The 24,776-nt window shown below is 43.7% G+C and overlaps 1 protein-coding gene across 1 annotated transcript in view; it reads right to left on the reverse strand.

The window, feature by feature from the left end:
* The window catches only part of LOC145411352 (calcium-activated chloride channel regulator 2-like), a 121,937-nt gene that overhangs the window by 32,903 nt on the left and 64,258 nt on the right, over nucleotides 1-24,776 (reverse strand). Inside the window, exons 2-4 of the mRNA XM_080281378.1 lie at nucleotides 11,527-11,672; nucleotides 9,283-9,501; nucleotides 3,796-4,002 (exon numbers count right to left, since the gene is read on the reverse strand). Of these exons, the coding sequence (XP_080137504.1) occupies nucleotides 3,796-4,002; nucleotides 9,283-9,501; nucleotides 11,527-11,672 (572 nt within the window). The remainder of the gene's footprint in view (nucleotides 1-3,795; nucleotides 4,003-9,282; nucleotides 9,502-11,526; nucleotides 11,673-24,776) is intronic.

Here is a 24,776-nt window from a genome sequence, read left to right on the forward strand (position 1 = left end):
CTATTGGTGGTGATCTGATTTTCAGGTCCGGTTCAGGACTGTTTTTTTGTCTGCTTTTGTGTTTCTTTGTTTGACCACAAGATCTCAAACAGGTGTTGATGGATTCCAGTGAAATTCTGTGGATACGTGGGTCATGGACCAAGGAAGTGCTGATTAAATTTTGGTGATGATCAGAGTTGTCTGGTATAGGTGTTGGCGGAGGTATGCGCTCTCTGAGTGCAGTCTATGTGTTTTATGAAATAAACCACGTTCTTAAACACACACACACATACACACACAAGAGAGCCACCGTCTTTGCAACCACATAATATTCTTTGCCATCCTTTACTGCCCAGGCCAACCAGCCTACTGCAGTTATCCTCTTCTCTGATGTTCTTAAAAAGCATTCACACAATATTCTGACTTGAAATCAACCCTTGCCACATTTACACTTTCATAAACGTTGTACACATTTATTCACATAACACGTTTAGATTTACACACTGACATAAAGCTCAGCACACTTATGCATATTCACACACAACATCCTACACAATCCCTTACAGTCACATGCAAAACCTCAGACAGTTACACACACAGACGCATAAACATCGTAAACATCACCATGGACATCCACATACACCCTGCAAAGTCAGACACAATATCTTGCACATTAACACGCTTTACATATATTATCACATATATTTTTACTATTTTAAAAACATCTTGGAGCCAAATAAAACTAATTACACACACACACACACACACACACACACACACACACACACACACACACACACACACACACACAGGGACACATTAAGTTTCAACATATACAGAATAAGGGCCATAATATCCTTGGTATAGGAGACTTCGAAGATTTTCTTCTCTGTTTTGCAGAAAATAAATTTGACGCATTAACTTCAGGTGAGGATAGTGTTTGGAAACTCCCTGTGCTGTTGTTTGCAGATGATACTGTGTTGTTGAGTGAAGACGAAGGGGAGCTGCAAGGCTTGGTGGATGAGTTTGGGAGAGTGTGTAAGAAACGGAATCTAAAGGTGATTGTAGGGAAGAGTGAAGTGATGGTCTTTGAGAGAGGTGAAGTCAGTGAATATACAGCGAGGTTGGATGGTGAGGAATTGGAAAATGTGAGTACGTTTAAGTACTTGGGTAGTGTGATGAGTAAGGATGGAGGTTTGGAGGGTGAAGTGCTTGAAAGGGTACAGCAGGGAAGAAAGGTTGCTGGTTCTTTGAAAGCAGTGATAAGAAACAGGGAAGTGAGCATGGAAGTGAAAAAGTTACTACATGACAGTATTGTGATACCAACTCTAACGTACGGAAGTGAAGCTTGGACGTTGTTGGAAGGACACAAGTCAAGAGTGAGAGCCGTGGAAATGAGTTATTTAAGAGGAGCCTGTGGAGTCACATGGAGAGACAGGCTGACGAATGAGGATATAAAGGAGCGTTGTGGTGTTGATGTGGATGTGATAGGAAGCGTTATGAGGAACACACTGAGGTGGTTTGGCCATGTGGAGAGGATGGAGGGTGAAAGACTGACGAAGAGAGTGTATGTGAGTGAGGTGGAGGGGGAAAGAGGGAGGGGGAGGCCGAGGATGAGATGGAGGGATGGGGTGGAGAGGTATATGAGAGAGGGGGGTGCGAGTTGGGAGCAGGGGAGTGAAATGGCGGGGGACAGGGCGACTTGGAGGCGATTTGTTTGTGGCCACCCCAAACGGGACTGAGGCGTCTGGCAATAGATAGATAGATAGATAGAACTTCAGGTGATGCTATGGTTGATTTTGAGTAAATAACGATTCACCAACATGGTTTGAACTCCCAACCGTTGTGGAGCTACAGTTGCTGATGACCTAAAGAGTTAATTATGAGGGAAATCATTTTCGCCCATCAGTTACTTTAACTCCACACGAATGCGAACTGAAACCAGCATTTTTTACTCAAAGTCAGTCCTAGAATAATCTCCTGAAGTTAGTGAGTCAGGTCCCGGAACGTCCTGAATATATCGCTGAGGAACACATGCTATTGGTACATCTTCCAAATTTAGGACGGAGCTCTGATAAACAGCAGTTCGGGTAATGTACTGTCCAACCGTCACTACAGATACCTCTTGCAGATTCCTAGTTTGCCACCAAGAGGAAGGGTTAATTCTGGCGAACACTCTCCAACAGGAGACATCATATGGACAGATATACAGATAGAGACCATCATCCTCATCCTGTTATTCGTTAGCACTACGGGTGTGGATAATCTCTTTCGGGAACTGATCTGAGTACCAGTTAGTTTCATGACCGGTAAACGTCGCGCTCCATTCCTGTTCTGTGGGAACTAAAGGGTAGCTCAAGTACTGGGAACTTGCTTGCTGCTTGCATGGTGCAACTATGTTGAGTAATCTACAGGACTGCTTGCAACTATGTTGTGAGAGCTATTAAGGTGCTTGCTACACACTTGCTGCGGGAACTAAAGTGGTGCTTGATTCACTTGCGTTGTGGCAGCTATAGGAGTGTTCACAACATGTGCTGCAGAAGATACTTGAGTGGATGCAATAATTATGTGTGTTGCTTCTCAAAGTAAAGTCACTCCAAGGCTGTACCATATTAACTGAATTGACGATGGGCCTCTCAACTACATATATACAACACAAATACAGCACTCAAAGTATTTCATGACACACGAGCGCACTCAACACTGATTCAGAAATGTACACACTCAAACGCACAAACAGATTCAATTATACGGCTCACGTACACTCAAACAGATTAAATCATACACACACACACATACACACACACACACACGTACTCAAACCCCCACAGCTGCCATACACACGCGCGAGCAGATGAATCCACAAACATAACCTAAGCAGATTAATTCACACACACACACACACACACACACACACACACACACACACACACACACACACACACACACACACATCTAATTAATACCAAACATCCTGGGGAACACAGGACAGAGAGGCGTGTATTTTGATATCATTCCATTAATACCATAACAACCATTTTTACTACCCTAGTGGCGTCCTAGTGGAAATCCGAAAGACTGATATGAAAAGAGGAGCAGGGGAGAAAAAAGGGGGGAGGGGAGGACAAAAAATGAAACGTCGACAAGGAGCAATGGACTTGAAAATGAACATGAGGAAAAGGAAGCAAAATGGAAGAAGTGCAAAAAAGGACAAAGGACAAAAGCAAAAGGGGACCATAAGCAAAGGCAGTAAAAGGGGTACAAAATGGAAAAGGTACGAGGAAGGAGGAGGATAAATCTGAAAGGACACAAAAAGGAAAGGGGACAAAGAAGGAAATAACAAGTACAGGACGAAAAACGTTGGGTTGATAAAATGAAGACCGCCAAAAAAGTCAAGGCTGAGGAAAAAATCAGACCTGGACGAGAAAAGAGTGCGGAAAAAATGAAAATGAAACGTAAAAACATGTGGGAACGACAAAAAAATAAGGGGGGGGGGGGGCTCACAAAAAGGGAGACTTAAGAAAGGGGGAGGGGGACTGGAGCTACACGAGGGGGAGGGGGGTCGAAAGCGAGGAATGGGAGGGATGGAAACAGGGCTGGTTGAGACAAGCCAATGGGGGAGGAAACATGGGAATAACGGTACGCAGGATAGGGGTTAAAATATAAAAAAAACTGGGTATAGGGAAGACAAAAACAGTGGGTGCAAGAGAGGTACACCATATATAAAAGGGCAGGGGTGTCGGGGGGGGGGGGAAGGGGTGACTAGGCTAAAACTGACATGAAATCATCGAGTCTCTATTTTATCGTTCAACTCACCTGCGCGTAAACCACTACGGGGTTCCTGATGTCGGCCACGTTGATGGGGGAATCGGTGTTGGAGGTCCAGGCGTTGAGGGTGATGGCGTTGTCAGGCGTTGGAGAGGGGGACGTGTTGTTGGGGGTGCGAGGGGTGGCCCAAACCCGCATGTAGAGGCTCTGGTGGCTGTCTGCACGGTTCTCCACTCGGTATCGCCACATGCCAGGCTGGAAAAGAAAAGAAAAAGGTAAATGTACGAGAAAATAAAGGTTAAAGTTAAAGAAAGAGAAGCTATAAGTATTAAATACAGGTAAAAATTACAATGAGTAAAGGCAATGCATAAAAAATAGTAGATGTTAAGGAAAATGGAAAATAAATATACGAGAAAAAGTACAAGCAATCAAAAAGTAAGAGAAAGTAGAAGTAAAAGATGGGTTACGTGTCGTATTGGAAGCGGCAAAGGAGGTTTGGTAGCACCCTTTTCTTAGCGATTCATTATGCATACACACTGCAACATTCTCCTACACGTTGGCCCATCGGTATATCATTTTAATGGTTTGTATTGGCGACATACAGAAGGATAATGAGATTTAATGTCCTGAACATATCGCTTAGGAAGAGGGGTTGCGAAATCTAAATAGCCACTTAGAATATGACTAAGACACACATGGAAGATATGGACGAGGAGGAGGAGGAGGAGGAGGAGGAGGAGGAGGAGGAGGAGAAGGAGGAGGAGTAGTGTTGTTGTTGTAGTTGTTGTAGCCCCAGGTTCATCTCAAACTTGAACCCGGTAGACTGCAGGCGAAAACTGCCCTCCTGCAACTCATCCTCCTTGTTTTAGGAGATAAGGAAGTAACCGGGGACCGTTCATATAACCCCGGATGCTTCACCACCCAGTTATATCGGTGCCACCACGTGTAGGCGCCCCTCTCCAGCACCGGAGCTAAGCATAGTTCACTAATATATTTTGAAGTTTATGTGTGCTGCTGCCTGACGATTCTATTCAGCACAGGATAGCTCGGTGGAAGGAAAGGATTAATGGAGGCCGTGTCTGACTCCTGCGCTAGAGAAGTATCCTAAGCTGAACAAAATCGTCAGGAGAGAGCAAATAGAGAAAAAACGTCATTGTACTGAATGGCTCAAGATAATAGACAGTTTTTAACTTCCTGAACATGGTCTGAAAACGTACAGAGAATGACACGATGAATAAGTAAATAAATGAATCAATAACTAAATAAATAAATGACGAGAAGTGCCAGATGCCGAGCTGGAAATATAAAGAAAAATTAAGAATGGATAACCTGTGTATTCCAGGTAGCTTTAGAGATTCTGTAACACCTCTTCCTTGGCTATTTATTCTATTACACCTAAATATTCTCTTACACGCATGTGATGCAAACCATATTGAGATTAAAGAGACATCAAAAACGTACAAGAAAATGATAAGGTACAATAAGCAACATAAATCGCCTAGGATGAAATGTTACGGAGCTTACGATGACAATACGACCCTTGAAGAGATCACACACTTGAGAGACACAGATATTTAACTTCCAGTGTAAATATGAAACAAGGGTCCATCTTTGTTAGTTAATGGACTGACAACATCCTGGGGGTATAGCACACAGAGAAGGTGTGTGTGTGTGTGTGTGTGTGTGTGTGTGTGTGTGTGTGTGTGTGTGTGTGTGTGTGTGTGTGTGTGTGTGTGTGTGTGTGTACAAAATACCTCGTCAATGCCTGATCCGATACGAATAAAAACTGGCATACATACTGAACAATGGTACAGTTTGGATCGAGGTCAAATTGTATTAAAACTGACCTAAACTGTGTGTAGGTCGAGGGAGAAGTCAATTAGTTCTCGTACAGATCAATACAATGTCAAGGTCAAGAGCATTAGTCAAGGTCAAAATTCAGGATGCGGCGTTATCTCATGAATTCCTGATTTGTTTTAGATCAGAATCCGAACATACACTGTGGGTGGGGATGGGATGAAGTTACTCGGTTATGGTGAAAGGACACACACACACACACACACACACACACACACACACACACACACACACACACACACACACACACACACACACATTCCTCAAGCTCCTGTAATCTGTGAGGAAGATCGAGGGATTAACACACTGAGCTCACTACCGTCCAAACTCCCCTCCCAAGTTGTGTGTGTACTAGCGGGAAGACTTAGACAGGCACAAGTTTTCATCGTCTCCGGCCGCAGTCAGCCACTTCCTACACAATGGTGAGCCACAGACACTGAGACTGATGCTGGAGGATGGGTTTAAGGAGGACGGCACCCTATTGTTGTGTGTGCTAGGAGGAGGAATATGCTCTATTTACAGAGGATGTACTCAAATATCGTCTCCATCCCCGGCTGTAATCATCTTCAACACACTGGTTGGCCACAGAGGCTGATGCTGAAGGTTGGGGTGTAATGAGAAGTAGTGCGCCCTATCGTAATGTGTGTAAGGAATGCACCTTATATGCAGACACAATCAATTTCGAAGTAGGCACAATTTGTAAATGTCTTCGGTCATTGCAACCTTCTTCTCTCTGGCACGCCACACACACACACACACACACACACACACACACACACACACACACACACACACACACTCAATCAATAGTGGAGGGTATGCCGTCAGGAAGACGAGTGTACCCTGTCTATCGTCACAGGCAGTACGTGTACTTGGGTAGGTAGATTTTGTGTGTGTGTGTGTGTGTGTGTGTGTGTCTGGGCCGCTGTCAGTCACCTTCACACCAGTACACCGCAGGCAACGTTCACTCCATCGTCCCGGACAAGTACACAGTAGTAATAAGGGTAAATTAGGAGGAGCTAAGTGGTATCGCTTCTATTCTGCACACTCTACTATTCACTCTTTTACTGTCGCATTCCTCGGCTCTAATTGTGCTTTCTTTGCCTTTCCCTTTCCTTCTCTTTATACATTCTTCCCTGTTCCCTCTTTCACTATCGCCCTTTCTATTCCTCTACTCTTCGTGTGCTTTCTCTGCCTCTCTTATTCTTTCCCCTTATTCATTCCTTTCTATTCCCTCTTCTACTATTCTCTCTCTCTCTGCTCTGCATGTGCTTTCATTGTTAATTATTAAAATCGATTTCCTTCGTTCTTGTCTTTAACACAGCCCACCAACCAAATCTGTTCTAGAGCAGATCAAACTTGATTAAGCTGACATTGCCATGTGAATCTGAACTTTGACCATAACCTATGGCCTTTACCTTTGAAGGCTGTTTTCAAAATTAAGAGTACTCACCCATGCCTTATCCTGAACATTTCCAGGATGTTTGGCATAAATCGGATAAAAACTATAGGCTAACCTTGCGATGTGATCTTAGCCTTTGACTTACTGTTCCCTAAAAAACTGGCAACCCCTTGGCTGACCCTAAACACTTCCACCAAGTTTTAGCTATAATGCTCACACACACACACATGGGTCAAACTTTGATCTCGCCCAGACCTTTGACTGTTCTCAAAATACAAGCCCTTCATTCTTGACTTAACCTTTCCAGTTCCACTAACTTCAAACTTAAACAGATGAGATATATTAAGTGGATCTTGGCATGTGACTTTGACTTTTGACCTGTTGTTAAAAATTACGTCAATCCCCTGGCTGCCCCTCGACACTTCCACAGAGTTTGGTAAAAGTCGATTGAATTCTGCTTGAGTTATTCACACACACACACACACACACACACACACACACACACACACACACACACACACACACACACACACACACACACACACACAGATACGTCAAGCAAAACATAACACCCGTTTAGCTATCACAAGAGTGGGTGTTAATCAATACATAAAGACAGACAGAGAGGGATGAGGAACCAGACACAACTTTAACCAATGCTGAGACAAAAATTAACATTACCAAAATAACCTAATCTTTAATACCTCCCCCCCCCAAAAAAAAGGAGGAAGTTAACCAAACATAATATATACGGTAATGCCTTTCTGTAGATATAAAAGGTTAAAAAAAAGAAATGGATAAAGTAAACAGAGAAGATGGATTAGGTTTAGCCCTTTCAAACAAGACGACGAGGGATGAGGCCACTAGATACAACCTCTAACCCATGTTTAGTGTAGAATTAAAATGGACTAAACCTGGGGTGTAGGGCTAACCAGACACAACTGCTAACCATGTTGAACAGAGTATTAAAGTGGACCACAGCTGCCAAAGCAAGGTGGGAGGACCAGACACAACTGCGAACCTTTGTTGAGAGAAAGATTAATGTGGTCCAAAGCGGGAAACAAGTAAAGGAGGTTGATGAGACAAAGCTGAGACCTATGTTGAGTGAAAATTAAAATGTACCAGAACTGCAAACCACTGTGGGAGGACGGAAGGGTATTAACTAGATAAAGCTGCGACCAACTATGAGCCAAGCGTTAACGTGGACCAACTAGCCCTAAACTCCTTCCCTCCCTTTAAAAAATGGGGATATACACACAACCACCACCAATATTGCAGGTGGCGACATGGAGGACGAGATGAGAAGTGCACGAGATCCTCCGCAGCATTAGTGACGAGGGAAAAAAAAAAATGGTGACGTCGCCATTCTCCTCCTGCAGCATTAACTTCTCCACCGAAAAGGAAAATGCTTAACTCAAGGTAAACTAGTACACCTGCCACCTATGTTGTGAACACTGGCACAGAAGAAAAAAAAATAGGATGTGAGATGTATCATAACATAAATGAGACTGATTAATGTAAGGAAAATATAAAAGGCAAGATAACCCAATAACTAGACACAGAAAAATGAAAATAAAATGAATAATAATTACCAAAAGCTAACTAGAAAACCACGTTGACTAACGCAGAAAAAATAGACATTATAATCTGATACATCTGCCACCGGTGCTGTGGATGCTGACACAGACCGAGAACAGAAACCCTCCATAGCATTAGTGACGGTGACGAAAATGGTTGTGACTAATGCACAGAAAAGTTTATTAAACAAGGTAACTCGAAAAAGCTGTCACCTATGCTGCGAGAGTTGACACAAAAAACGAAAAGAACAGAGGGAAACACACCACAGCATAAGCAACAATGAAGAAGGCGGTGTTCAAAAGTGTCGAGATATGTAAATACAAGAAAATGTGATACAGCTACACTCCATTCTTTTAAAGTTAACAAAGTCTAAGAGAAATTGACACCTATCACAGCATTAGTAACTGTGACGAAGATAATGATGACATCTCCATCCTCCTCCTGCAGCTTGAGTGTCTACCCCAAACGGAAAAATAAATACAACACGGCAACCCACTACAGGTAAAACAATACAATACAGCTTATACTGACGCTTTGAAAGGTAATATAGCATGAGAAAAGGGAGACGAAGATGGCATTGACGTCCCCAGCCTCCTCCCGAAGCTTGAACGTCACCGCCAAATACACAATATGGCAGCCCGGTAAAGCTTAAACAATACGGTGAAAGGTGACACAGTATAAGAGAAACAGAGACCTACCATAGCATTAGTAACTGTGACGAAGATGGTGTTGACGTCCCCATCCTCCTCCTGCAGTTTAAGCGTCTCCACCACCCTGCCGTTGGGGTCGATCAGGTTCACCATGTTGCCCACGTGGCCCAGGTCGTAATAGGTCAGTCCGAATTTGACCTCGCCGCCCAGAGACTCGTCCACGTCGAAGGAGCCCTGAGAGATGCTGATGATGCCGCCGGGAAATTCCTGTAAAACGAACCAAACCTAATTTCAACTGTTTTGCCAGAGAGTACTTGGAAACTTCTGAGGGGAGGGGGGAATTTCTCTCTCTCTCTCTCTCTCTTGAAAGGGGGGGGGGAGGGATTACGGGAAGAGGTCGGTACAATTTGCAGACTTGTCGCTCTCGCTTTCCACTCTCTCCTCAGTTCTCCTCCTGGTTTTACTTTCGCCAACGATACATTTTTTCTTTCACTTCCTTTCTCCTTCTCCTGACCTTTTATCCACGTCACCTTTAACCTCTTAACTCCTTGAGCCTCGGGACGCTATGCTTATTTTTTCTTGCTACTTGGACGATTTAATTCAACTAAGTGGAGACTTTTCGAACTGGAGGCGTTTGATACGACTTTCCTTAACCTATCCAGTACTACTACCTATTTCTAGTGTGAATAAAATCGTTTGGTAGTAGCAAGAATACTCAATACCTGACAAACTCGGGCTGATGGGGCTTGCTATGAGGAAGTCTTTATAATCAAAATAGTTGCTATTACTTAAATTATTATGTTTAACATGAGAGGGATATCGAATAGTATAGGGAGGGGATCAACGAAGGTAATACTATACCAAAACCCACTAATTCGAAAAAATCTCTCTCAAGCCTAATAAATGTGTCTGCAGATGACAAAAACGTAATAAAGATACCGTCGTACTGAAATGGTTAAATCTAATCCACCTTCCTTGCACGGATAAGCATTTTTCACAATTATTTTTTCACCTGCATTCAGCACGATTCTTGCAATCTCCAGGCAGTTTCATTTGAATTCGGAAATGTCTCTCTTCGTGAATCTGTTAATTACAGCTATATTTAACTCGTCCAATTAGGAACGTCGCTCCTAAGCTGAATAATATCGTCTGGTGACAGTATAAATAGAGTACAAAAGGTGTTCTCAGGCTTAATTAAGGAGCTGCATTCCCTTCTTTATATATATATATATATATATATATATATATATATATATATATATATATATACATAGGTCATACTGTAAAATGCTTCGCCCACTTCTCAATCTGCTTCATGGGCAGTCTCTCTCTCTCTATTCCAAACACGTGTTCCTCGCCGCATGACAGACAACTAACACAATCCCATCCATTTATTTCTACGCAGCTTTCCCCTGCAATGCCAAACAATGCAAACTGTTTCCCCTAAAGCACTGTTCATTTCCTAATCTTTCTCTACGTTCATCAGCGTTCTTTCCCCCCCCCCCCCAATTTCGGAGGCTCAGTGGTATCCTTTAGAATAATTCTTCTTGCCCCTGGACACTTATTCATCTTGGGCGAGACCGTTTGTAGTGAAGAGGTCTGTGGAAGTTAAACAGTATCCAACCTATCCAATCTCCAAGAAATCTCTTCTAAATTGATATAAAGTCGTCTGGTGGTGTTAATAATGAATTGTGTAAAAACTACCTCGCCGGGCTGAAAGGATTAAACAGTCATACAGGGATAGAAGAGAACATTAAAGTGTATTATGAGCAAAAACAACTAAGAGAGAGGCGCCAGAAAAGTTGAAATCCTCCCAAACCCAAGCGAATACCGTCCCAAATCTTCATCCATCATGCTGACCCTGTCTTCCCACATAACGATGGCATAAGGTGGGATCCTGAAGCCAGAAGAGAGGAAAGTACGTAAGAGAGAGAGCTACCAACACCATGACCTGCAAAATAAGCCACACTCATTCCCACATCATTCAAGCCACCGGAATCCTGGCTCCACCTCAAAAGCCATACTCATCTACTACTCTCCGGATATTTTTTCTCCATCACTGAATCCTGTATTACCCCATCATGAGCGGAGGTGCCCTGGGCCTGGCTTTTTAGTCCGTACATTTAAGGCAAAGGGACTAACTATTCACCCTTGAGCGGCAGCCAAGAAAAACAATCCAGATGTTCCTTTCATTATGAACTCTTATGGAGGGGTTAAAGTGTCCTAACCCACTACACCACCAGGCATCCCCCAGAGCCACCAACAGGCATCCCCTACAATCCATGTACTCGCCTGCTTGTGTACGACGACAGGGAGGTCCTTGGCGCTGGGTATGAAGAGCCTGAGGGCGGCGTAGAAGGCGTCCATCAGGGAGACCATCATGGATACTTTACTGTCGCTGCCAATGCCTTCGTCCAGAACGGCAAACGACTGGGTGCCTGAGGAGAGAAAGGATGTCTCAGTGAGGATGTTAGAGCAATCAGAGTGAGTGAGAGAGTGAGTGGGTGAGTGTGCGAAAGTGTAGGTCGCCCCAGTCAGAGTGAATGAGTAAGAGAGAGAGAGAGAATGTGTGTGTGTGTGTGTGTGTGTGTGTGTGTGTGTGTGTGTGTGTGTGTGTGTGTGTGTGTGTGTGTGTGTGTGTGTGTGTGTGTGTGTGATAGAAAGTGAAAGTGCTAGGAAGTGAGTATCTGACTGCGTGAGCGAATGAACGGGTGTGAGTGAGAGAGAGTAGGCGAGTGAGTGGGTTAAGAATCATCAATCACTAACATCATCATCATCAATATCATCCTCACAACTGGTTTTCACTAATACATGAAGCAGGTGGATGCACAAACAGGAACAGAATACCACAAGTAAGCAGTTATATTTTATGTTCAACTTATCATCAGTTTTCCTCTAAGCTGCATTCCATCATCATCATCATCATCATCATCACTGTCCTCAACAGTAGCCTTCAACGTCGTCATACACACTATCACCGTCATCGTATTATCACCACACTCAATACATCATCATCATCATCATCAACATAACCATCATCGTCATTATTATCCCCCTCCCCCTCCTCCTCCTCATCATCATCATCATCTTCATCGTCGTTGTCGTAGCCATCATCATAACCATCAGCATCATTGTCTTCCACTACATCATTTTGCGGCCTAATCTCCGTGGCTTTTTCTTTCATCCACACATTTAATCATTTCCCTAATCTCTGGATCACTTACATTTTTCTTCCATGATTTTTTCCACTCCCCTCATTCACCTCACTAACACCCAGGCATGTAATCATTTTCATATTCTCTAAGCACACACACACACACACACACACACACACACACACAGAATTTCCACATATTCTTCAAACTCTAATGCCTGAAGCGACGGGGAAGACTGGGGGTGTTGCAGAGGGAAAATGAGGAGAAACAGAAAGATGGAAGACAGAATATGATGGGACTGAAAGAGAAGGTGGTGGAATATAGCATGGAAAGGAAGATAAAGGGAAGGAAGAGGAAGGTAAAGGTGATAAGGTGACAGTGACTAGAGGTGGGAAGAGAAGAGGAAGGGGGATAAAAAGATAGGAGGATGAATAGATAATGCGAACGAGAGAACCACACGAACAGGGAAAAAGACAGAGGAGAGGTATTGAACGAGACGGAAGGATGAAGGGTGAGATAAGATGGAAAAGGGATGCATGGGAAGGGAAGAAAGAGAAAAGATGGAGTGAGGGAATAATCAGAGGGAAAGGAAAAGGTGATGGAAGGAGGGAAGGAGCAGAAGACTGTTGGGGTAGGAAGTAAGGGACAAGAAGACAGAAACGAAGGAAGATGGGAGGAAGGGCTGGAGAGGAGAAATGGAGGAAGGGAGAGGGAAGAAAAATGCAGTAGTGGGAGAGGGAACAGTAACAGAAAGGAACAGAGAAAGAGAGAGGAGAGAGGGTGAGGGTAGACGCGTAGACGAGAACTGGGAGGTACAAGATTAAAAAAAACTAATACAGCCGTCATCATCATCACACGACAAAAGGCGGGGTAGTGTTTTGTGGTGAGTGAACTAAGCCGGGAAGGTTAGCGGCAACACACATATTTAACAGGAAGGGTATTATGATGTTTCTCTCTCTCTCTCTCTCTCTCTCTCTCTCTCACACACACACACACACACACACACACACACACACACACACACACACACACACACACAGGAAAAGAATCTCCAAGACACCTTGCCAAAGTGCTGGAAACTGTGTGTGTGTGTGTGTGTGTGTGTGTGTGTGTGTGTGTGTGTGTGATACACAAAGAGAGAGAGAGAGAGAGAGAGCAAGTTGGTGGTGGTGCAGCCTGATTGCTTCCGTCCACCGCTCCTCCACAAGGGGATTATGAAGGTAATTAGTAGAGCTGCAGGTGCATTTTTACTCTCTCTCTCTCTCTCTAAATTGTGATTTTCTCGTCTTTTCGTTAAGTTGCAAAATTCACTCACCATAATTTCTATTTCTCTCTCTCTCTCTCTCTCTCTCTCTCTCTCTCTCTCAGTCGTTACCAGTGTTCATTATATCAGGCACAACTACACTTCACTTTGCTTCCTCAAACACCACCCCTACCCCCTAAACACACACACACACACACACACACACACACACACACACACACGACAAATAAAAATACACACACTCATCCCCTCCCCTCCCCTCCTGCACACTGGCTTATATTTCTGAAAAGGGTATTGTTTTTCCCCTACCCCCTGTGTGTATATGTTTGATGTCTACCCAGCGCCACATAATTAAATTCCCCCAATAATACCTTCCATAGGCGCTCCCTGGCCTCTTTCCGCTGGCTGCCACGGATTAAAACTAATTAATTTGACGCGGAGACATAAGGCGGGGGATTGATGGCGCGGGGGGCAGGGGGAGAGAGAGAGAGAGAGAGAGAGAGAGAGAGAGAGAGAGAGAGAGAGAGAGAGAGAGAGAGAGAGAGAGAGGAAACGATGAGGGATAAGAACGCACACTGTAGGTGCTTGATAGGGATAGTAGGAGGTAGGGGAGGCCTTGGAGTGGGTGGGGGAGTGTTGGGGATGGTGGGTTAGGGATGAAGATGGGAGAAAGATAATGGGAGGGGGGGGGAGACGATACTAGTATAAGTAGGAGGCACATGGTGGGGACCTCACGAATGTTGATGGGGTTGGGGAAGAGCTTAGGGGTGGGGGTGGTGGAGGGAGTGAAAGGAGGGGGGAGCTGAGAAGAGTCTGAAACATAAAGTGGGGGGGTGGGGGAGAGCCAGGGAGTTAAGGAGGGAAGAGGAGGGTAGGAGGAGGAATGCTAGAGAGACAGAAGGAACGGTGGCGACTGGAAGCGGATGCATTGACTGGGTGGGGTTAGTGGCGAGTCGAAGAGTGAGGGGGAGAGGAAGGTAGGGGCGGGAAAAAGGAAGAAAATGGATGAAGGTGCGCGTGGATAAGAGCAAAAGAGAAGCTGGAGAGAAGAGGAATGGGTGTGGGAGATAGGAGTATGGCAGAGTAAGGAAGGGTTGGGTAGAGGATGAAATGGGGTGGGAGGTATGCGTGGAGGTGAGGGAAATAAGTGTGGGGGCGGGAGAAAGGGTAGGTGGGGTGGGGAGTGGGAGAGACGAGAACAAGGGTGAGGATGCAGTGAAAAATGGAGCGAGTTATGGACAGCGCTGAAGGAAAAATGAAAAGGGCTGGGGGAGAGGGAGGAGAAAGTGAGAGGAGGAGGAGGGAGGATGGCGCTCTAAAGGAAGGGAAGGAGGAAGAGAGAAGATTGTACACGTGAAAGAAAGGGAAGGGTGAGAATGAAGTATCCAGAAGAAGAAGGAGAGAGAGAGAGAGAGAGAGAGAGAGAGAGAGAGAGAGAGAGAGAGAGCATAAGGATATGGACAAGGAGAGGGGGAGTGTCTGAATGATGAGTGAGGTGAGGTAAAAGAGAGGTGACGGTATGAGAGAAGTAAGTGATGAGGGGGAGATGAGGGAAAGAGTGGGATGATTCAGACGATCGTTTAGTATGCCATGCATTGGGTGAGAAGAGCAACATTCACAGCATACCTAACTCTTACCATTCCCTTTTAAATCTAAACAGGTTAAACAAGGAAGCAGGGAAGCAAGAATATTAACTGTCAGAGAAGCAAGTGTGTTGACAGGGTGGAATGCACTTCACGATTAGGACATCAAACGTGATTTATATAGTATACAACACACAATGAAAATAAATTCAAACATTAAGACACTCACTGTTCATCAAGTGTCTGCCTTGGAGGTCACTGCAAGCAATATATCTCTTAAACAAATTCTACACTGCTTCCTAATTGAATTAATCCCGATGTCCGTCATTTACCTCAATATGTTGCCTTGATGAGTCAGTGACCAATACGTGTCGATATAGTTCATGGTCACTGCTTTGTCATGCGCGCGAGCAAACACACAAACACACACACACACACACACACACACACACACACACACACACACAATTTATAATATAATCTACATCCATCTATCTATCTGTCTATCTATATGTATCTATATTACACTTCACAATTACTAGAGAAATCAGTGGGATAGGCCTACAGTTAATTAATTTACACTCAAGTGGTTAGGGCTGGTAAACCTAATAATCACAGAAATACTATAGAGTGATGTAGTGTGTGTCCATATCCTTGCTTTCTCTCCAACCCTCAGGATATCTTCTCACCACTCCCACTTTCCCTGCTCCACATACATCTCGTGCAGCGTCCCTGCTTTTACTGCATGGGAGGTAAATGGTCTTGGAATTCGTGTTGCTAAAAATGAATAAATCAGAGCCATAAAGTATTTTGCCATATTTGTGAGCAGAGGGCTCTGGATTTTATGGAAAAGAAATTATGAATACTCTACGAATATTATAATATCTCTAAATAAAGGGTCCACAGACCTAGCAGAGGATAGTGCTTCTCATAATAAGATGTACTGAATGGCCAATATTTTTCTTATGCGTCTGACTCTGGCTTAACAGCCTGTTCCCTGAGGTCCAGCATCCTCCTAGGTCCCATACACCTTCCACATGTCACCACTTCGAGGCTAACACCCACCGTCCACACTGAATACGTGCTAGGGCTGCCTCGTATAGGACTGGTGTATTGATATTAGCTGGGGTGTTTTTATGACATGTCGGCGGGTCTTATGAGAGATCAATAAAGTCTGTTTTAATGAAACTCAAATTTCTAAAACCGTTCCCTGTCCCAGCCGGGATTCGAACCCGCGTCCACTGGGATTGCAGATAATTAATATAGGCCATCATAAGACTTTTTTTCAAGGTTCCAGGCGGTGCTGCTGTAACATATACAACAACATATACCCTTCTATTTTCTGAGGTCACTTTGACAACCACGAGGGATTTTTCCAGGGATAATGTTAATATTAGAGTACTGACAATTAACCGCATGATGTCAATATACTAATCACTACATGACAAGGAACACTCGTTCTTATGACAATCATCTTAAACAAACGGTGATTTCAAAATACCTACAAGCTTTGAAGTAGTCTACATAATGTGAGGATAAGTGCCAAGTTTTATAGTTTGTCGTAAAGCGCATATTTCTTCCACATACCCGCTGGATTATTATGGCCTGCCTGTCTTAAAACCGACTGAGAAGAGCAGGTACGAGGGTCTGGAATAACCTTCTTTCCTTATATTGATGCTGCAATGTGGCGACACCATCACCCACCACTCGTGTTGCAATAAACCTTGTTACTCCTAAAGCATAGTAAGACAGACTGGGAACTAGGATTTCTTTCGCCTCTGATGCATGTCCTACGAAAACGCCAGATGTGCAGTAGACATCTCTGCTCGATATTCAGTGGAGAGACGATATGATGGTGATGATGATGGGTACGTGTGTCAGGCTCTAACAACTCCAAACAGCAAGAGTTACAACATTACCCACGATAAACTATAGCCCTAAAATTATACTCGGCGAAAACTCAATGACTTCAACACTCGTATATTCTCTCTCTCTCTCTCTCTCTCTCTCTCTCTCTCTCTCTCTCACCACCGAGCAGCACATAATAATCCTAAATTCGCGTGTCAAAAAGTTTCGCTCGAGGTGTTGTGGAAGTTAAGGCATCAGGCGTTTCCTTTTTACAGTAAGGGCAAGGATAAGGTGAATGCTGAGCTAATCTTGGGGGGGTCTCAGTTTTACCGCAGCTTTCTCTCTCCCTCTCTCTCTCTCTCTGAAACCAACGTACACACACACACACACACACACACACACACACACACACACACACACACACACACACACACACACACAGCCCCCAGCACCCAAACCTCATTCAGCCACACCATATCAAAACACTGAAACGAAAAATTCCCTTCTCCTCCCCACACAAACACATCCCCTCTTCTCCCTCTCCTCTCCCCCCACCCCTCCAGCCTTCCAAACAGCCGCTTATCAGACCTCAAAGTCCAAAATCAAAAGCTATTATCTGGCCCCACTTAACTCTTACCCCGCCAAAAACAAACAGAGAGGTCGACTTCACGTATAGCCCTCTTAATGGCGGGGTGGCCTTATCTCAAGAGCCGGGGTTAAAAGCCTCGCGAAACTATATTTAACTTCTCGACTGACTTGTGAATTAATCTTGTGAGACCGAGTTAGGATTATCGTTACTTTCATATTCTTAGCTGATAAGGGGTGGGTGGGTGAGAGAGAGAGAGAGAGAGAGAGAGAGAGAGAGAGAGAGAGAGAGAGAGAGAGAGAGAGAGAGAGAGAGAGAGAGAGAGCGTTTGAGTTCTGTTTTATCTCGTTCTTGCTATTTCCCTTCCGCTCTCGCTGCTTGTCTCTGTCTGTTTGTCTGTCTGTCTGTCTCTCTCTCTCTTCAGTCAAGCAGTAGCCAGAATAGTGAGGGTGAAAGGCTGTTGTTTTAATGCATCTCTGTGGAAGAAATGAAGAACATGACAAGAACAATAACAATGACTGAAGAACAAACAGGACCACAATAACAAGAAAATGATGTGAGAAAGAGAACAGAGAGGCACCATAACAACAAACGAGTAGGAACTGTGGTGCTACGTGAAGAACAGACGGAACCATAGCAACACCTCAAGAACAAGAACAGAGGCATGGGGTGAAGAACAGGGAGCGCCATAGCAACATCGCATGAACAAGAACAGGGGGATGGGGTGAAGAACAGAGGGATGGGATGAAGAACAGAGGGATGGGATGAAGAACAGAGGGTGCCGTAACAGGAAGTGAAAGACTAATGATCCCCACCTCGCCAAGGCAGCCATTACCACTTTGTTATTACCACTTACTTTCACCCCTTAGCGTGATGGATGTCTCTCTCTCTCTCTCTCTCTCTCACACACACACACACACACACACACACACACACACACACACACACACACACACACACATTCAAAACCCTCCATCTTGCACTTTCTCTCCACACCTTTTATTCATTTCCTTCCTTCTCCCCTTCGCCATATAATTCTCTCTCTCTCTCTCTCTCTCTCTCTCTCCGGTAACGAGGACACATAATTTCCTCATTGTTTGCCTGCCTGCCTTCCTCCCGCCAACGCCTCTTGATTTATCGGTATTCCATCACTAAGGGACGAAGTGGTGACGTGTGGCTCACTGAAAATATAACCTGAACTAACAGACACGGACACCACATGCACATAGTGTCTCTCTCTCTCTCTCTCCGGTAACGAGGACACATAATTCCCTCACTGTTTGCCTCCCTGCCTTCCTCCCGCCAACGCCTCTTGATTTATCGGTATTCCATCACTAAGGGACGAAGTGGTGACGTGTGGCTCACTGAAAATGTAACCTGAACTAACAGACACGGACACCACATGCATATAGTGTCTCTCTCTCTCTCTCTCTCTCTCTCTCTCTCTCTCTCTCTCTCTCGATGTTAGGCTGTAGCAAGAATAAAATTACTGGAATCCTAAACTGTATCTACATTATATTAATACTGAATTTTGGAGCGTCATTACTTTAGAGTTTTCTATACTTTTCCTAGTTGAATTATTTTGGAAGACTCCTACATGACTTTACCTAAATAATCACCAATGCACAGTTTTTGGTGTGACTGTGTTTCATTTTATTGCCTTTCAAGTAATCTATATTAGGCTTAACACGGGTATTTTGGAGTCTGTGTTCTATTTCTGTTACCTCCGGACGATTTTATTCAGCTTATGGGAGACTTTCTATAGTAGCAGAGTTAGGATATATCTCTATCATCTTCTTATTAGCAGTGACATCTATTTATTTTTAATCTATTTTATTTACTTGCTGCCAACATCACACCATTTTATTTGCATCTGGAAAAGTCTCAGGTAATGAAGGTGTGAAATCTGGTGTTTAATATCCTACATAACACCTTCATATCTCCCTCTTTTACTGCCACACAGACACTGGCTCGTTTTTACCCACCCACACGCTCTCTCTCTCTCTCTCTCTCTCTCTCTCTCTCTCTCTCTCTCTCTCTCTTCTACGCTTGATTTCTTCCTTCCATTATTCTTTTTCTCTCTACCACTCTCACCCTCTTCTTCCCTCTCCTCCTCCTCCTCCTCCTCCTCCTGTTCTTTTCTCTCCATCACTCTCTTCCTCCTCCTTCACCTTCGACTTCTTTCCTCCTCCTCCTCCAGTATTCGTCTTTTCCCCCCTTCCTCTTCTTTTTCCTCCTCCTCCTCCTCATCCTTTCATCTTTCTCTTCTCCATACACTTTCTCTTCCTCCAAATATCACTCACTTCTTCTATTCCCTTCTCCCTTTTCTCTTACTCCTCTTCCTCTTTCTTCGTCCTCTTCCCTTTTTCTCTTCCTCCTCCCCCCTCCTTCTCCCTTTTTTAATCCCTCCCTGTCTTCTCGTCCTCTCATACCTTCCCGTCCTCTCTTCTTCCTCCACCATTTCTCTCTCTCTCTCTCTCTCAGTCCACCCCATTAATTTCCTAGCTGCTTATCAAACCTCTCTTGCTCCAACTCCCTCTTCTTTTATCTCTCTCCTCATTTCTCTCTTTTGATCTTTAGTCTCTCTCTTACTCTCTTTTTTCTTTAATCCTCCTTTATTGCCTCTCCTTCTCGTTTTTCTTATTCTCTTTCCACATCTCTATTTCGTTACTATTAATTTTTCTTTCTTTTTCCCTCACCCCCTTCTTTTATTCTCTCGCACTTTTCATATTATTTCCTTCTCCTCGTCTCTCTCTCTCTCTCTCAATTAGAATGGAGCCATCCCTCACAGCGTGTGTGTGATCTCCATTTATCAAACGTCCGTCACTCTCTCTCCCTCTCTCATTTTTTCCTACTGTATTTCTCTCTATGCTCTCTCTCTCTCTCTCTCTCTCTCTGAATTTTCCCCCATCCTTATAAAGAACTATTAAAATTACAAGCAATAGATTAAGTTCAGAATTATTATGAGGCTATACGCTCAGACTTTTCTCTTTCATCATGTTCTACTTTCCGCCGATCCTATGAAATTTCCTTTAGACTTTTTAAACCCTTCAAGGTGTTACTTCCCCCCTTTTTTCCTGTAAGGTAAAGTCGGAGGATCTGGAGGGTGGGGGAGAGCCTTCATCTGTGCTATCCTTTTCTCTTACTTGTCAACTTGAGTACTGTATTAGCGTTATGGCCGGACCGCCTCGTAGGGACCATAAGGTATGTGATGTCTGTGTATCTATGTAACTCTCTATTTAACTCGTTCGCAGCGCCTCTCTCTCTCTCTCTCTCTCTCTCTCTCTCTCTCTCTCCCTCTCAGTTTAGCTCGTTTGCAGCTCTCTCTCTCTCTCTCTCTCTCTCTCTCTCTCTCTCTCCCTCCCATCCCTCACCGGTGTAAGTGATCTCCATTCATCAAACGTCCTCCTCAGTCCGTCACCTCGCAGATAAAAGCCGCGACTTATGAGCCAGGAGGAGGAGGAGGAGGAGGGAGGCAAGGAATGAAAGAGGAACAAAGTTATGGAATCTGATATAACCCGTGGGTGCAGGAAAAAATGAAAGGCCGAAAAAAACGAGAGAGAGAGAGAGAGAGAGAGAGAGAGAGAGAGAGAGAGAGAGAGACAGACAGACAGACAGACAGAGAGTGGCTCCGACCGCACACGAAGAGTACTACGCCATTAATGCAAAAAAAAAGAGAAAGAATCAAAGGACAGAGCACTGAAGGAACAGAAAGAAAAATGGTTACGAAAGAAAAATAGTGAATGAAAGAATGAGAATAGAGGAGGGAAACAATAAACGACAAGCAGGAAGTGGACCCAAGAAAAAATTGCCACGACTTACTTTATAAATCCGATATTTTTAACACCCTGCAATTTTCTCATTTCCTGTAGCAAAGAATAAAAATGAAATAACCCCGCTTTTTCCCAGTATATATATATATATATATATATATATATATATGAGAGAGAGAGAGAGAGAGAGAGAATCCACTAGCTTGAACAGAAGCTTGACCCATCACAAACCCGGAAATAAAGCCCCCTATAATCTAGCCCCCCCCCCTCTCCTTAGGTACTCGTTGTGTCGTGGCTATTATGTCGTAAGTCCTGGCGTTTACCGGGGGAGAGATAAGTGCCAAGTGAGGGACTGGCTGATTGTGAGTGCTATGTGAGGTCTGTGATGATTATACTGGTTTGGGGAGAGACGCAGGGGGGACGAGATATGATGAAAGAATTGACCATGTTGTTGTTGTTGTTGTTGTTGTTGGTGGTGGTGGTGGTGGTTTCTGATGTTAGTGTTGATAATACATATTGTTGTTATTTATTTTTTGATGATGTTGATGGCCATGCTTATTTCGCTGTTGGTGTTGTGATGTTTAACATTAATATTTTTGTTTTGATCACATGCTTTTTTAGAATCATTACTGCAGTTGTTGTTATAATTCTTGAAGTCTACTTGGAAGACATAAAACGAGGCGATAAAGAAGAAATATAAGAAGTAAGTAGAAGTAAACACACAATTAGTGGAAGTTATACCGTTATTAAATGTATAAATTTGTGGAAGAAGAAAAAAACAGACGAAGAGAGAGAGAGAGAGAGAGAGAGAGAGAGAGAGAGAGAGAGAGAGAGATACTACCCAATGTACAGTACAATATATATGGTGCAGGAGCGGCAGTATAACGGTGGGCAGTATATATCCAATGGTGGTGGTGGTGGTACATCGTGTGTTGTGTCCTTCGGCTCAGGTTTGGGGTGATGTACTGTCATATTAGGGCAACAGCATCGTGGGCATTGGAGCTTCCCTCATACCTCTTCTTTGGTGACTGATTTTCTGCATAACATTCCTTAGTGTTTTCTTAAATAATTTCATAACTTCCTGTATGTCACTCCAGCTTAAGCCAGACCATTTTTTTCAGTTGTGAGTGAGTAATACGGGTCTAAGAGTACTATCACCATTAACCCTCCCATGACTAAGACAACTCTAGTATCCTAACTAACGCCAAGCACGTCATTTAGCTGGGTGAATCATACAAGCCCGAGTGTTATATCTTTTTTATCCCTTCAGCTTTTGTTTATTATGGCCACCTCTTGAGGACTGCATGCAACTTAGCGAACATCTTTCGTTTCAATGAGGCTAATGAAAGTACACTAATATCTAACGGTTCCAAGTCGAAAAGTCTCTCCAAAGCTTAGGAAAATTGTCTGGAAACAGGGGAAATATTATGTCGCCAGATACAAGAGGTTAATATCAATGTCATTTGTAGATCCGAAATACTACACTTGTACAGACGTGATAAAGCGTAAATCATTGTGTACAGAATGAGCAGAGGAAGACCATGAGTGAGAGGGGGAATATGCGCATTTTCAGTCTTCTATGACTCACTCCCCGCTAATGATATCATCTGGCATTAAGTGGACAAAAATATGGACTAAATTATACAAGAGTTCTCCTGACCGTGACAGGGTTAACCAATTTCCTGAGATGACGTTTTTTGTGTTTTGTCCCTGCTACTTTCGGTCGTCTTATTTCAACTTAAGGGAGATATTTCTTAGCTGGACGAGTTGATATAGCTTAATTCCTTCCTTCAATACGACAGGCCTTTAAGATGTTGAATAATATCGTCTGCAAACAGCATAAATGAACTAAAAATTTACGCCATCGCAGTGAAGTGGGTGAAAAGTACTTAGCTCCTTCCTGATCGGGACAACTTTAGTACCATATTCCAGCTAACACCAGACGATTTTACTCAGCTAAGTGAATCATGGGTGTTTGAGAAGGGCTACTGCTGTCATCATTTACACTCTCACTCATGACTGGGTGAACTCTTGTATTATGTTCAAGCACCAGACGGTTTTATTCAGTTGAGTGAGTCATAAGAGCCTGAGAAGAGTGCCAATAACCCTCTCACATTCAGGACACTCAGTTACTCTACTCCAGCCGACGTCAGACGAGTTTCAGGAGCCTAAGAGAGTTGAAAAAAAGATGATGAGAGGAAGACAAGAACGACACGAGAAAACAAAGCGGAGGGGGAACTGGAGAAGGATGGGATGATGATAATGAAGGAAATGGAAAGATAAAGCAGATGGGGATGAGAAGAGGAAGAACGAGGTGGAAGGATAAAGGCACAGAGAACATAAGGGAAGGATCACGGGAGGACGAACAAGACCGAGATGGAAAGATTGCGTGAAGTAGTGCACGGAAGAAGGCTGCTAGGATTTGCACGAGGGAACGGAGATGAGTGGTGACAGAGGAGCTTGATGCCATTTTTGTTGCGGGTAAGTAAAGAGACTGGGCGTCTGGATAGGATAGATTTAGTGCTGAGTCTTGTTATAACGAAGTAGTGTAGTGGAGTTTGTTGACAGAATCTCATAATTATAACGGAGTAGTGTAGTGGAGTTTGTTGACAGAATCTCATAAAGTGTAGTAAAATAGTGGTATGGTGTAGTGGTGCCGTGCAGCATCATTGGTTAGTGTAGTTTAGTGACAGACTGTATTAGTGTACCTTACGCACAAACTATCACAAACAGCTCTACTGCCATAACACAATACAGATATAAAGGGCTATTGCTGAATTCTCTATAATTTTAGCGTTATACAATTCAAGGAATTGTTGAATGTAGTGTCCAGTAGTTCAGTAATACTCTATAATACTATACAGCAATGAATCAAAATCGTGCCAGAGGACCATAAAGTTGTCCGGTAATACGGTGCCAGGAAGTAAGTGTAGCAGTGTCATAATGTAGCAGAATGATGATGCCATTATAGGGTAAAATTACAGCCATTTAAAATGGCAGCCCTACAGTCCCATAACATCATACGAAGTGTCACGGTAGTATATCACGGTGGTGCTACAATACAGTACTGTGGCACACTGTTACAAGTACAATAGCACACGACCATGAAGGAGCACATAAACAGTATATAGGGCTCAATAGAGTAACATAATGCTACAGAGTAGCAGCGAATGCCACAATAGTAGAAGAGACCAATATTAAAATGAAACACAGTACCATAAAAAAAGTAGTTAATGCTACAACAGTACGTGGACCCAATATAGCAGAGTACCGGTACCGAGAAGAAGTACAGCAAATGCTTCACCAGTACATGAGTAACAGTAACAAAAAGGG

This window comes from Coenobita brevimanus, chromosome 89, assembly GCF_032717465.1.
Source record: "Coenobita brevimanus isolate Jiangsu-jjx chromosome 89, ASM3271746v2, whole genome shotgun sequence".
In the NCBI taxonomy this organism is placed as follows: Eukaryota; Metazoa; Arthropoda; class Malacostraca; order Decapoda; family Coenobitidae; genus Coenobita; species Coenobita brevimanus.